The 14,412-nt window shown below is 46.7% G+C and overlaps 1 protein-coding gene across 2 annotated transcripts in view; it reads left to right on the top strand.

The window, feature by feature from the left end:
* Positions 1-14,412, top strand: part of Armc2 (armadillo repeat containing 2) — a 105,486-nt gene that overhangs the window by 21,694 nt on the left and 69,380 nt on the right. For both annotated transcript variants that reach the window (XM_031347805.1, XM_031347804.1), the window contains exons 5-6: positions 3,495-3,675; positions 14,134-14,210. In XM_031347805.1, the coding sequence (XP_031203665.1) occupies positions 3,495-3,675; positions 14,134-14,210 (258 nt within the window). The remainder of the gene's footprint in view (positions 1-3,494; positions 3,676-14,133; positions 14,211-14,412) is intronic.

The raw sequence follows: 14,412 nt of genomic DNA, 5'->3' as shown, positions 1-14,412 counted from the left end.
TGATTTTCATTTGCCTTACTATATTGTCGTTCATTTTATTTTCTCCACCCCCACCCCACCCCAGCCACTAAAAAATTATGAAAGGCCATCTTTATTTTGCAGGTTATTATAAGACACAAGGCAGAGTAGATCTCCTGGCTTCTGCCCAAGGGGACAGAGTCCCACTTCCTTTGTAAGAACAGCGGTCGAGGAGATCTAGCCCTAGTCTGATAATGCTCCAGGCCCCTGTCTTGCCTCTCCTCCTCTTGTAGCCTAGCATCTAATGCACCTATCAGTGACCTTTCTGTGACAAAATACCCAAGGGCTGAAACAGGAAGGGAAGGAGATTTTACTTCGGCTCAGGGGTTTGAAAGGACAGGGCAGGAAGGCGTGGTGGGTAGGCCAGCTCTACCTGTGTGGCTGCGGAAACAGGAGGCTCCTTATTCCAGCTCTGCAGGGGAGGCAGGAAGTGGGTCGTGGACTATAAACCTAGAAGCCTACCACCCGCAGGCCGCCCACTCCTCCCACTCCTCTCAGCGAGGCCCCAGTCACTAAGTTCTGAAACCTCCCCAAACAGTACCCCCAGCTGGGAACCAAGCGTTCAGACACGGGAACCTCTGCTGGACATACGCCATTCAAACCCTAACAGGGTTCCCCCACCCAGAGAGCCCCCACATCAGTCCCCACACACTCAGCTGGGTCAAGCCTCAAGCAGGACCCTCTGCATTATTTTCTGGATTCAGTACAAAAGACAAATTTGGAGACCTTCCTTTTAAAATCAGCAGTTGGAGCGAGGTGTCCACCTGCCCTATGCCTCATTCGCTGCGCCGGATGCTGGCCTCAACTCTGGACTTAGGCTCCTTTTAAAATAGTTGTTGGTTTCCTGTTTACCCCATCTCCTCTGCATCTCCCCCAGGTCCACTCCCAGCCTCTCGCTTCTGTTACCTGTCTCTCCAGCTAGATCAGCAGCCTCAATTGGCAACATTCCTTTCCCGTATTGCTTGTGGTCTGTAGCCATGCAAAGGATTCCTGAGACACAGCTGTTCCTATGTCATAAGATTGACAGGATGTGTCTGTCTCCTCTTGAAGTTCACCCATGGGCCACAGTGGAATTGTACAGGTATCCAGCAAGTGTATCCGCGAGGTACTTAGATATGTGCTTAGAGATGTTGTCATTTCTTTGTTTTCCCAGTTTGGGTTTATTTTCTTGTATTTTTTTTTTAAATATATATTTTACTCTTACGGATGTTTTGCCTACATACCTGCCTGGTATCCCTGGAGGCCAGAAGAGAGTGTCTGACCCCCTGGAACTGGAGTCACGGATAGTTGTGAGCCCCTATGTGGCCTCTGGAAATCAAACCCTGGGCTGCTGGAAGAACATAGAGTGCTGTTAGCCACTGAGCCATCTACCCAGATGAGATAGGCATTAGAGCCCTGTCTGACCTCAAACTTCGGGTATAGGCCAGGCTGGCCTTGACCTTCCCACAGTCCTCTTGCCTCTGCCTCCTAAGTGCTGAGGGTCCGTGTTTATGTCACTGTGACCGGCTGTGCCGGTTCATCTGGCTCTCCCCTGTCTGGGCGTCTGAATGTTAGACCAGCTCTCCTTTGTGGGAATAATGGGAATAATGACAGGTTTCGTGCATGAGCACAGAGGGTTATAGCATCTCTGTCTGTGACACTGTTGTATCCCCTCTGCAAGATTAACAAAGGCTGAGACAAGTAGCGCTTCTTCGTAAGTACACAGGCAAAGCCAAAACCAAAGCGAGAGGCTGAAACGGGCTAGCATCTAACACAGCGTGCTCCTTAGAAGTTAGAAGTCCTTGTGGAAGGTGGTGTGGGAGATGGGCGGAGACCAGAGTCAGGGTTCTTGGATTCCAGTGATAACAACACTAAGCCCAAGTTCTGAGTTCTCAGATGGCATACAAGTCCCTGTACCAGGTCCCATCAACTAATCCTTCCGGTGTACCTGAGCTATGGAAATGGCTGGCAAAGGTGGGAGGCTGAGCCATAAGCAGCGCACAGTTCAGAGCCGATGCTCAGGGGGTGGCTCTTGAACCTGAATTTGGTGGAATTTAAGCCCGGGCCCCTCCCCCCAAACACAAGAGCCCCGGAGTCAGGCAGTCGTGGGCGGGCGGTGACCTGGAGACTCCACTCTTGCTCTGAGGTCCTTAGCTCACTTGACATTGCTTTTGAGTTCCTCACTCTGTCACCTCCACCCGTCTTTAAGGCTCTTCCAGCATCAAAGTGTGTTGTTTTGGAAGCAGGGGTTGGGACCAGCAGACAGCAAAGGACTTTGTCTCGTTATTTTTTGTTTGCTAGTTTCTAAATAAGTACAGAAAAGCTTGGAAGTGTTTTCCTACACGAGGCTTGCTTCATCTCAAGCCCCATCTGCACTGGGGACATTTCTCCCCTCTTCTCTTTTGGCGCAGACTCCTCTAGTGGCAGATGGATGACAAGCTACTCTGGTGTCCCCTTGCTGATAGGAAAGTTGTGTTTTTAGGATAAGAATCTGGCATGAAACTCAGCGTGGGTTTCCTTTGGGGACACACTGGGATCTTGCTAGGCTGTCTGTCCCTCTTTAGGAACCCTTCTTCCTAATGGGTTATGCTGTCACTGCAGGGACCCTATGACCAGCTGCCCTCCTCCAGGACTTCTGTCTAGCTCTTCCCCCCCCAACACCGCAGGCACACCTCTGCTTCAGAGTGTCTGTGCCAGCACCAGCTGCTCCCGCTGCTCTGAACACTGCCAGCATTCCCCTTCTTTGCTCTACCCCGCCATCCCCTCCACTCTCTCTCGACCCCCTCCACTCCCCCTCCACCCCCATGGATACTGCTTTCTGTCTCCCTCGCAATCCCCTCCGTTCTTTTCTACTTTTCCTCTACAAACCTTTGGTTTGCTCTTATTGAAACATTTTGTATACTTTATTATTGTACACTACTTATAAAAGGACCTATGTTAGTCCTGTAAATAGGGAAATCTCTTGTCACTGATACATCACTTACACTTGACACTCTATAAATTATATTTTTGTTTTGTTTTGTTTTGTTTTGTTTTTACACTAAATTTCACGCATTCCTGGGTAGCCTAGAACTTGCTTTGTAGTAAAGGCTAACCCTGAAGTCCTTAACCTTCCTTTACTTCCCAGTTGGCTGGGATTACAGGTGTCAGCCATAAGTTATTTGTAAATAGGAAAAGTAGTCACGTTATCTTTAGGAAGAATTATTGTCATGGGGCCCAGGGGTACTTAAGCAGGAAAGGTAGTTTATAAACTTAAGTTCCTGTGCTTTTCTTCAGGTTGACTCCAAGCCAAACAATGATTATCCTATTCACTTTTTAACTCATATAAATGATGGTGCCAACCCTGAAACTGTAGTAGAGTTGAGTATGCACAGAGACATGTTGGCCATAAAATCTCCAGACTTGATTACAAGCAAAACTTTTATACAAATCTATAGACTGCAGACAAAACATTGAAAGTAAGAGCCATGCTGAGAGAACTCTCCTTGCCATTTCAGCCAAGACTGTGGAGGAATCCCACAAAGTCATTAGCATGGGGAACTCTACAGCAAGAAGGAATTTAACAGCATCCGGTGCTACTGGCCATTTAAAGACTCCACCACTTCTCACCTGCGACCAAGGCTTCCAAAATACCACGGAGCGAGAAGTGTCCCGACTGTCTCAGCTCCCAAGTGGAGGGTCAGTATTCTCTGTTGTGGAGTGCTGGGTCGGGGTAACTATTGTCTCTCAGTGGTTGGTTCTCCAACTGGCTTATGGAGAAGGCTGGCTTGCGCTATACCTCTTAGATATGCACGGTTTTAAGTTAATGCACAGTAAGAGAGGGTTTCTTCTCTCCCCGTGGTTGGCTAGGGTTGGTTTCCCATCATTCCCTGTTGCATGCTTAGCAACCCTGCATGGCAGGCAGCCCTAATGATGCACCACAGGGCTGTCAGATACAGGCAAGGCTGGACGGCTTAGCTAGCCCCACGGGACTGCTCAGTGGGCCTTCTGTTTGTGTGTTATTTGGGATTCTTGTTAGGCCTGGAGATCCTTATGACCTCCTTTGCTTTAGTCCACTGTTGTGGACAGGTGTGGACACTTACATTATTCTCCAGTAGAAACCTGGTTTAAATATTTATTGTGCTAACTAGTAGCTAAAACAGGAACACCCCATGGGGTCCGTTTGCCCCTCGTACATGAATGGTTGGGAATTATTTTATGCATCCTTCTTATATAGGGCTTGCCAGAAACACTTTCTTACCACACTCGGGGGTTTATGGAGATAAAAAAAGCACATCGTGTGGGGCCCATGTTTATTCTTATCCTGACACTTCACTGAAACCTTAAATCTAGAGGTCGAAGCATCAGCTGGAGCAGAGAGAATAGGCTGTGTTTCCCAGTCCTGGTCAGAATTGATGCTAAGATAAGAAGGGTCACTCAGTTACAGATCTCCTTTTTTCTAGAACTTTCCATTGGGTCATCATGGACAGCTGCCCAGTTCAAATTTGTTTAACAAGATTAAATTCCACAGGCCATTTTAGGACCCAAGCCCTTGCTGCTCTCAATTTAGATTGTGGAATCCGTTGGCTCTTCCACACGGACCAACAACTCTCAACCCTGCTCTGCTCCACCCCACCCCCATCCCCAAAGCGGCCATTGTCAGCTTGTTAGTTTAGCTGAAGGGACCTTGTCTGCTGACACAGCCCGAAGAGTGTCACACGGAGAATTTATGTTAGGCAACCTAGCAGTCCTCGGGATGTTCTGCATTCAGAACATTTTTCAAATTGAGGGAAAGTTGATGTAGCTCCTTAAGTGGGAAGAGAACAACATCAAATTAGGACTCCAGGAGTCGAGCACGAGACATCGAGCAGGCCTTTGCCTCGGCTCTGTCCAGTCGGTGAGAGAGGCATAGGCTGATCATCCCAGCATGAACAGCAGCGGGGCTTGTGCCCCACAGGAAGAGAGCAGTTACCCTGCAGCAGCCATCCTTACCGTAATGCAAACTGACTGGGTACAAACAGAGCAGAGCCAACCCCATTGTTTATTTATTCCTGAGAAACTTCAGATATTGCGAAACAATCACTCACACGACAGGGTTCATTATGCCTCTGTCTTTCTGGGACAGCAGGGCATCTTAGTGACATACTTTATCCCACAAACAGCAAAAGACAAGCCCATTAGGGGGATGGCCAGCGCTTCCTTAGGCCTGTCCAAATGCCCAGGCTGTGGCAGCATCTCTAATCGTCTTCCCTTTGTCCCGTGGGATGGTTGTGTGCAGTATGGCGTTTGCTCTCAGTGATGTTTCTGGGCTCTGAGTCAGGCCCGCCTCCTCGCCTCCTTCCAGCACGGGGTGGAATTTTCTGAAGACATGCCAACAGAAAAGTTTATATGATGGGATTAAAACAAACGAGAAAATGGAAACTCTTAGCAATTCTCTCATTAATTACATTTGTGAATCAGTCAGGGACACTCAATAATCATTTCTTGTAAACATTTAAGTGACTGTAATTCCAAGAAAGGGCCTTCGCTGCAATGGAGTATTCCCACGTTTGCTGGGTGTGTCCTCCCCTCGGTTAGCAAGTGGTTTTTGTTCTTATCCTAATCCCGAGATGGTAAAGTGGAAAGAGGAAGGTTCTTGTCGGTGAGATGGGCTGGCAGGAGACAAGACAAGGCAGACAAGACATGGAGATGAGTGTGGGCTAAGGGGGTGGGAGGCTGATGGACGGGACAGAGCGAAGGGAGGCTCGCTTGCTCCCCACTCAAGATCCGGCGGGCTTCTCTGGCTAGTGGGAGGAAAGAACAGTTTGTTTCAGCAAACCTTCGTTGATTTGCATACCTTTCATTTAAAATATGGGTAATTCACACACTCGGGAAGCTCTGGAGTTTAACTTTATGCTTGTTATAGAAAAGAAAAATATTTGCTAAGCAAGGTAGCGTCGGAAATGCAAAGGGGAGACCTGAATGAGAAGCCTTTCCCAGTGGGTGTGGTCTTCATCAGTGTGCCAGTTACTGCAACCTCCCCGTGCCCACTAGAAATCCGCTATCTGCCTGGAGGGCCTGCTCCTCACCCACATTCCATCATCTCTTATTGCCACGGGGATTGAAAACAGTAGAGCTGGCATTTTGTAAAAGTATGTGTGCCGGGTCTCCACCCCCCACCTATTGGTTCATCCAAACCCCTCTATGCAAATGTGTAAGTACTTCTTCCGGCTTTGGAAGCGCTGTTCAGAATGTCTTGGATTTTGGGAATGAGGCTGGAGAGGGCAGATGACATCATTAGTATGAATGGTGGCTCTGGGTAGCGATCACTCACTGGGAACGGTGGAGGCTGCTCACTGGGAATGGTGGAGGCTGTTCACTGGGATAACTGGGAACGGTGCAGGGTGCTCACTGGGATAACTGGGAACGGTGCAGGGTGCTCACTGAGAGCCAGAGCCCCCCCCCCTCTCTGCCACTTGATTTAATTGTGTGTCCTTGGCAAGTCACCTAACAACCCCAGGGCCCTGTCTCATTGTTTATAAGATGGAAACAGCGACCCCTCTCCTTTCTCCTTCGAGCCTCCACTGCAGGTTATGGAGTGTGCTCACTAAGGCTGGAAATCCTTGACTGTAGGATGCCAAGGGCCTTTAGTGTGATTGGAATAAAGGCCAAGAGCTGATGTGGGAACATACGAGGACCTTAGGGAAGTGGAAGCAGGGGACACAGTCAAGGCCAGTGTACAGCAAGTTGGAGGTCATCCTGTGCTATATAAAACTCTACCTCAAAAAACAGTGAAAGAAGCCAAGCAGTGGCTCACGCCTTTAATCCCAGCATTTCGGAGGCAGAGGCAAGCGGATTTCTGAGTTCGAGGCCAGCCTGGTCTACAGAGTGAGTTCCAGGACAGCCGGGGCTACAGAGAGACCCTGTCTCGAAAAACCAAAAAAAAAAAAAAAAAAGTGAAAGAAACAAAGAAGGAAGGAAAGAGGAAAGAAAGGACAGACAGAAGGAAGGACAGATAGAAGGAAGGAAGGGTAGAAGGAAGGAAGGACAGACAGGAGGAAGGAAGGAAGGAAGGAAGAAAGGAAGGAAAGAAGGAAATAGGTCCTTGGTTAAAGAAGCAAAAGCAACGAGCAAGAAAGTGAAAACAGCAAAGATTTTAAATAAATGTCAATGAAGCAACAACAACAACAACAATAATAATAGCAGCAATAATGACTCCAACCCTGAACTCTAGTCGTGGACTTTGGCTTCCCGGAGGGGAATAAGCCTGTTTACTTGGTAGAGTAAGTGCTCGGGCTCTGTTTTGGCGAGTGCTGGCCGCTCCTCTCTGACCTGCCTTCCCAGGGCCTACTAGCCGAGAGTCCACAAATGCCCAGCTGAAGTGGTTGATGAAGAAGAAATGAGCATCACAGTTTATCTAAGACAGCCAGGCCCCTGGGATTCCGGGCTGCGCCACGGCTCCTGAAGAGGGTGGCCTTTCTCTGGGCTCTCGCGTTGCCGGAAGGATGCCCTTTTATAGCTTCCAGCGACCCCATGGCGACGGAAAGGCCTACCCAGGCAAACAGAGCCAAGATGGAGACTGCAGTCAAGTTCAGTGACGACTGTTCAGCTCCTGGATCCAGCTCTACCTGATGGCTGCTTCCCAGTCAGCGCGTTCTTACCTTACCTCTTTTCTTGGGTCTGGGTGGGCACAGTTTATGTATCTCAGGTCAGGATTTTTACACGGAAGTCTAGTGAACCTTCTAGACCCTGTGAAATCAAGATGAAAACAACCGATTGAGGGTTGAGGCACACCTCCGACTTTGAGAAATTTCACTAGACGTGAGTCTCCTCTTCACTAAGCTGCTTGTGACCGAAGAGATGAGACCTAAGGCCTGGGAGAGAAGTGAAAAACACCCCATGGGAGACTCCATTCAAGATACAGATCATGAAATGGCTGGAGGGGGAAGGCTCCAGGGGCTGCATCTCAGGGTGGTGTAGTCTTTTTATTGCCTGTGAGCAGGGGTGGGAGGGGGAAGGAATGGGAGCTGCAGAGGAGAAAGAGGTTCAGCAAATTAGAACCAAAGGATGCTGTCTCCTGTGTAAGTGGGCTTCTGTCTGGGCGGTAGTGGCACACGCCTTTAATCCCAGCACTTGGGAGGCAGAGGCAGGTGGATTTCTGAGTTTGAGGCTAGCCTGGTCTACAGAGTGAGTTCCAGGACAGCCAGGGTTACACAGAGAAACCCTGTCTTGAAAAACCACACACAAAAAAAGGGGGGGGGGCTTGCGTGTGTGTGTGTGTGTGTGTGTGTGTGTGTGTGTGTGTGTGTGAATGTGAATGGTTGCTCTACACATACCAGGGAACACACCTCCCTAAGTTCACAAAGCAATGAGCCTACTGTTCAAGACGGTTCAGGTGACCTCTCAGGATCCTATATGGCTTCAGCAAATAAAGACAAATACTGTAAGGTAAGCATAGGAAGTCTCTGAGGATTCACACTTAGCTACGTGGAGAACTTAGCAAGGACAGAGGAAGAGAACACATCACCAAAGAAAAGCCCCCGGAGTCTGGGAGTCCCCTCATTGATGCTCCCTTCCCAGCAAACTCTTAACTGGCAACCGAGTACCAGACACACGTGTTTTCTCAAAGTTTGCAATAACCCTCGGAATGTCAGAGCAAATAAAAGAAAAATTAAGATATACTAAATGCCAACTTCCTGCAGTAAAGACTTAAACCTGAGGCTCCAATGGACATTTGGTGTCCCGACAAAATCTGGCATGGGAAATTCACGATGCGACATTTCCAGCCGCGCTCACATAGATGCTCTCTGTAACTCTTGATTGGGTGGAGAAAGCAGCCTGCAGCCAGTCAGGCCTAGCCGGCAAGCTGTCCAAAAGGAGAGAAGGCACATTGGCCTCCTGCTTCAGCCAACCATCAGTCAGTGCCAGAGGAGGGGGAGTAATATCTACCATGTTCTCAGCACAGGGAGAGAGACGGAGGATGGCATCGGCAGTCATTTGCTCTTCATTGGAAAGGCAGAAGGTAGATACTTTCAAATATTAGTGAACTTAGGGAAGTATTCATCATTTACTTTCTAGAAAATTCTTAGACAACAGAACAGAGAATCAGAAATTCAAAACTTTAAATCAAAAAGGCTTTGGTAAAAGTGTCCATGGTGAGTATTGCCTTTATTTTCCTTATTAAGACTGAACAAACCTGACCATGGTGGTTAGAGAGCAGAAACCCTGACAGTGCGGTGATGGTCAGAGTGGCTGCGGTGCACTCCAGAGCCAGAGGCAGGCGGATCCCCGAGTTTGAGACCAGCCTGGTGTATACAGGGAGGTTTAAGACAGCCAAGGCTACAGAGGAAAACCCCAAGCCAAAACAAACAAACAAAAACCTCAACAAACAACAAAACAAGCAAACAAAACAAGCAAAACCAAAAGGCCATCCCCTGCAATTGGGAGGAAGTGAGTGCACCCAACCTCTCCACGTCGGTGAGGAGCGGGTTTTCCAAAGCTGCAGTCTGACGTGGGAATGATTTCACAGTGATGGTTCAGTATCCTAATGATTTTCATTGTTTTGTTTCCCTTAACTTTAGAGAGATCTTTTAGAAACTTAAATCTCTTGGGAAGACTCATTTCATCTGGAGCTCTTCGGTTCCTACGGTTTCACCTCCATTTTTGTTTCCTCTGTTAAATTCGAGCAAACTTGATACTTAGACTTTTTTTCATTACAATAGCATATTTGATATGATTGTACCCACCCACCATCCCTTCTGGTCACCCTTCCATTCCTTCTTGCATGCGTTTGTGCTTGTGTGTGGGTGTCTGTGTGTGTGAGCAAAATATGCCTGGAACAATATTTACCATATAACAATGTTAGTTTCTTGGTTGTGGGATCTGGGAAGATTTTATTTTGTAATGTTCTTTGTACTTTTTATTATTACCTGGCCTTTTCATAATAATAAATGTTATTCACACACACACAAAAAAATGATGTCATTATTCTTTTAAGAAAGGAGGGTAACATGGCTGAAAAAATTTTCATGTGGAAAAGACAGACACAGGCAGAGTGATTCTGTAGGCACAGGACCCTGACACTTCCCACTTGCTCTGTGGTCCTGGTATGAATAGCCTGGCTGTAAGGCACCTCGGGTGTATCAGGTCTTGCTGCTTAAGTGCGGCCTTGGGGACACATAGAAACAGAGAACCCCAGGCCCGGACCCACCCACCTCCACTGAGTTTGAGTCAGAAGAGGGAGGGACCAACGGCGCCTGATGGCAACAGTCCAAAATTACAGTCAAAGTGTCTCGACTGCAGAGCGGCAGTGAGTAGACCAAGTGCTGAGTTCAAGTCCAGCTTTTGCTTTTGAGGACGAGGTTTGTTGGAACCTGGCTGGAGTCGTGCCTTTGCATCCTGTCTGTGGCTTGGGGACCCTCTACAGCAGCTGAGATGACTATTTGTGACTGAGGTTATGCAGCAACAAAGTAAAAGCCAGCATCAGTATCGGTCTCGGAGCCACTTTTAAAAATGAAGTGTCATTTTCTTAAGACAAAACTTGTATTCAAGTTTGGCACATTTGTCTTTTATTACAATCATTCTTAACATTTTCTTTCTCTCTTTCTATAAATGTAACCTTTTCTAAAATAGATTTTTTTCTTAATTCTAAATCTAATGAGTTATTGTTACCAATATTATTTTGTTACTGTTTATCACTTTATGGAAATAGTCAAAAAATTATAGCTGAGGAGCCAGATCTGTTTGTCTATATGCTCTAAGGTTTTTTTTGTTTTTGTTTATAATTCTCAAGCTAAAAATGGTTTAAATATTTAAAAAAAACATTTTATTTTAAATAGCTGCAAAAATAACTACGTAATGGTGACTTTGTCACTTGGCCCCCTAGTTGTAAAATATATAAAATACTAGCTGGCCCTTTAAGAAAGCATTTGCTGATCCCTAATTGAAGAACTGTCATCCTAATAACTAGAATAACTGTCTTGAATTATAGCAAAATCTATATGTTTAAGATATTTTTAAAGAGCTATTATTTTATTTCCTTGGCATAGTTATGGTTCAGGCATAGTATGGCCAGTCTGATTGATTGTGCCGCCATCCACGGATGGGCTGCAGGGATCCGTCAGCCTTCGTATGCCATTGCCTGCTAGAGCTGGTTCTAGTATTCCAAGTGCAATGTAAGACTCTTAGCAGCGATGGGGAACATAAAACTGTCTATGTTCTGAAACATGAGAGCTGCAGAGGAGAGGCCCTGGGAAAACCAAATCGTTTTCACACAGCCTTAAGCCTACAGCCAGGGCAGAGCTAAGAGCACAGCAGAATTGTGAGCCAATGCCCTTGATCCTTCCTTACCCAAAGCACACACCACCAACTCCTACAGCGTTATGTGAACCAGCCAATGCCACTGGTGTTTAAGTCCTTGAGAATTAGGTTTCCATCTGTAGAATGATGTCCTAACTAATGAAAATGGTGGGTTTTCTGCCTCTAAAAAGAATTTCACCAAAGAGCCCAATGACTAATTTCCAGATTTTTTTTTTAAAATTTTGACACATCAAAAAAAAATCATTGAGAAAAATTTAATAATGTTGTTTAATAATAATGTTGTTTAATAACATGGAGCAGGAAGAACAGTTTTTCTGGATGACTGAATTGGGACCCAAATACATCTGATAGGCTGGAAATCACTGCCAACACAATGCTGGAATTTAATAACAATGTGAAGGTCTGACGTGCCTCAGCTGCTCATGGAGGGAAAGGGAATAGACTGGTAGTGGTTTGTGACCCTTGAAACAGCTATTGTGGCACTGGGCTGCATCGTTTAAAATATCTCCCCTTTTCTCTGGCCACAGTGTGAGCTCAAAGCTAGACTGTAAACTAATGGGCCAGGAAGCATTCGAAGGGCTCAGGACTGAGTGTGAGCATGTCAACAAGCACGTATTGATGACCGCCATACTCCAGGTCATTCTGTCTTTCCAACAGCCTAACGGTGGGAGCACTGTGGCAGGAACACCGTTGCGGGAGCACTGTGGTGGGAGCACCGTGGTGGGAGCACCATGGCGGGAACACCGTGACTCACCACCCTTCTGTACAGATGAGGGAACCTACTTGTAGTTAAAAAAAAAAAAAAAAAAAAAAAAAACCGTACCTACAACCTCACAGCTGTCAGGGGGGCGTAAGACACAGGGGAAGATGTGAAGAGATGAGGGCGGCATCTTCACATATTTAAAGGGTTTTTAGGAGGAAGAGAAAAATGTGTTCGTGTGGTTTCAGTCAGTGGTGCAAGTTGTGTGGGGCACATCTGCTCCTCTTCCTCTACAGAGACAGGGATTTTCCCTCCCACCCTCGGGATTTTCCCTCTCTTCCCCTCCATGAGGCAGTGAATGTAGCTCACCTTGAGCTCACAATTCCTCCTGTCTCCGCTTCCTGAGCGGTTCTTTTCTTGGTACCCATCTTTTCTGCCCACCCCTGCAGGATGTCACCAGCACCGCTCTGTGGACACACAACAACTTGCTTTGGGCAGACGGTACCACTTTCCTCAGTCCCTAGCTCTTGTGACCCCATCCTCGATTTGTTGTTGTTGTTGTTGTTTTGGTTTTGATTTTTCAAGACAGGGTTTCTCTGTGTATCTCTGACTGTCCTGGAACTCACTCTGTAGACCAGGCTGGCCTTGAACTCAGAGATCCGCCTGCCTCTGCCTCCCAAGTGCTGGGATTAAAGGCGTGTGCCATCGTACTGGGCTCTCCTGTAACTCCTGAAATCTTGCTTAGACAGTCTTTCCATGGACTGAGTCCTTTATTTCTGTCATTAAGGAAATCCATTCTCATATTCCTGTTTTCTTGTCTAGGGGCATCTTGCTGCAGAAATTCGGTTGTTTCAGAGAATCAGAACTTTTTTGTTTTAATTGGCCCCACCAAGTTTCCCTATTTTATGACAAAAAGAAGCACCTAGACTTTCAAAACAAAACCAAATACATGTTGACAGAAAAAAAAAATACTAAAAGTTATGTGAAGAGGCTAAAGTCCGGGCGAGTGGTAAGGACCAAGGACAAGCTCTAAGGTGGAGTTGCTGAGCTTTGCTGGTGAGCTCGCTGCCCAGGAATCACGGGTGAGCCCAAGAGCAGATGCTCACAGATGCGCATGCCATAGAGAGAGGCACTGAAGCAAATGAGTTTGCCAGGTGGTCGTACAGGCTTTTAATCCCAGCACTCAGAAGGCAGAGGCAAGTGGATCTGTATGAGTCTGCTGCCAGTCTGGCCTACAGAGTGAGTTCCAGGACAGCCAAAGCTACACAGAGAAACCCTGTCTGAAAAAACAAAAACAAAAAACAAAACAACAACAACAAAAAAAACCCACAATAATAATAACATTATTTACTATCATTTGTATTATTGTTGTTAATATTATAGAAACAAAGTGTGTGTGGCACCATCAAAAAGAAATTGGTCATACTTGCCATCCTAGCCTTAGTGGCCTTAGGATTTTATACAGATATTTAAAAGGCAATCCCTTCAAGTCAGCTGTGAGTGGACAAGTAGCAGCCAGGCAGCAGAGTCCAGCACTTCCCTAACTAGCCAGGCCTCCTCTCATGCTTCTCATCTGGGGACTGCCCAAATAGACTGTCCGCTTTTTTATTTTTAACATTTAAAATATTTGTAAGAGTATTTTTAGAGACTGTTAATTGAATTGGGTTTTAAAGTGGGGATGGGACGTGCTGTGATGCAGTGGAAAGAACAGAGGGTTGAAAATCCTGAGCTCCACATTCCACAGCTGACCCTGCTCATGTGACCTTGGACAGAGCAAGCTGGCTTGCCAGTCGGCCGGCTGGTTTTCCTCCTCTGTTTCTTGTTGTAACAGCGACCTCTTGTGGTCCATATCTTTAACAACCACCACCGCCACCACTACCACCTCACCCCACCCCCACCCCACCCCCAACTTCCCAGCCAATTTTGGATTTATTTTTTTGGTTCTTTCTAGTGTTATATTTCATACTGTTAAGCCAGTAGACTTGTGTTCTTGCAGATAAATCTTAGTTAGGAGGCAAAGGCAGGTTAGAGCAGACAATTGGACATGAAACCCATCTCTTAAGCTATTCTCTGCACTTTCTTCCAAGCCTGACATGAACAAATTGCAGTTTATAAAAATGAAAATACTTCTGTGTCTCGTTCATTCCACTTCCTCCTAGGGAGCCCGGGAAACGGCGTGCCAGGGCCTCCTCGTGCCCTAGCAGCTCAGACCTGAGCAGGCAGGACACCAGAGCAGGTGAGTGTACTCCTCTGCCTTCAGCATCCTTCATCCTCATGATCTTCACGCTGTTAAGCAGTAAGGCATGTCTTTCAAAGACAAATGTTCCGTGGAAGTCAGAGGTCGATTCAAGGTGAGTCTAGAGCACCACACTGCGTCCTTATTAACAGTTCTCTGATCACAGGTCCCAGGAACTGGAACCAACATTTGTTTTCTAAGT

The sequence above is a fragment of the Mastomys coucha genome, unplaced genomic scaffold, assembly GCF_008632895.1.
Source record: "Mastomys coucha isolate ucsf_1 unplaced genomic scaffold, UCSF_Mcou_1 pScaffold3, whole genome shotgun sequence".
Lineage (NCBI taxonomy): Eukaryota > Metazoa > Chordata > Mammalia > Rodentia > Muridae > Mastomys > Mastomys coucha.
This window is presented reverse-complemented; position numbering and strand designations above follow the sequence as displayed.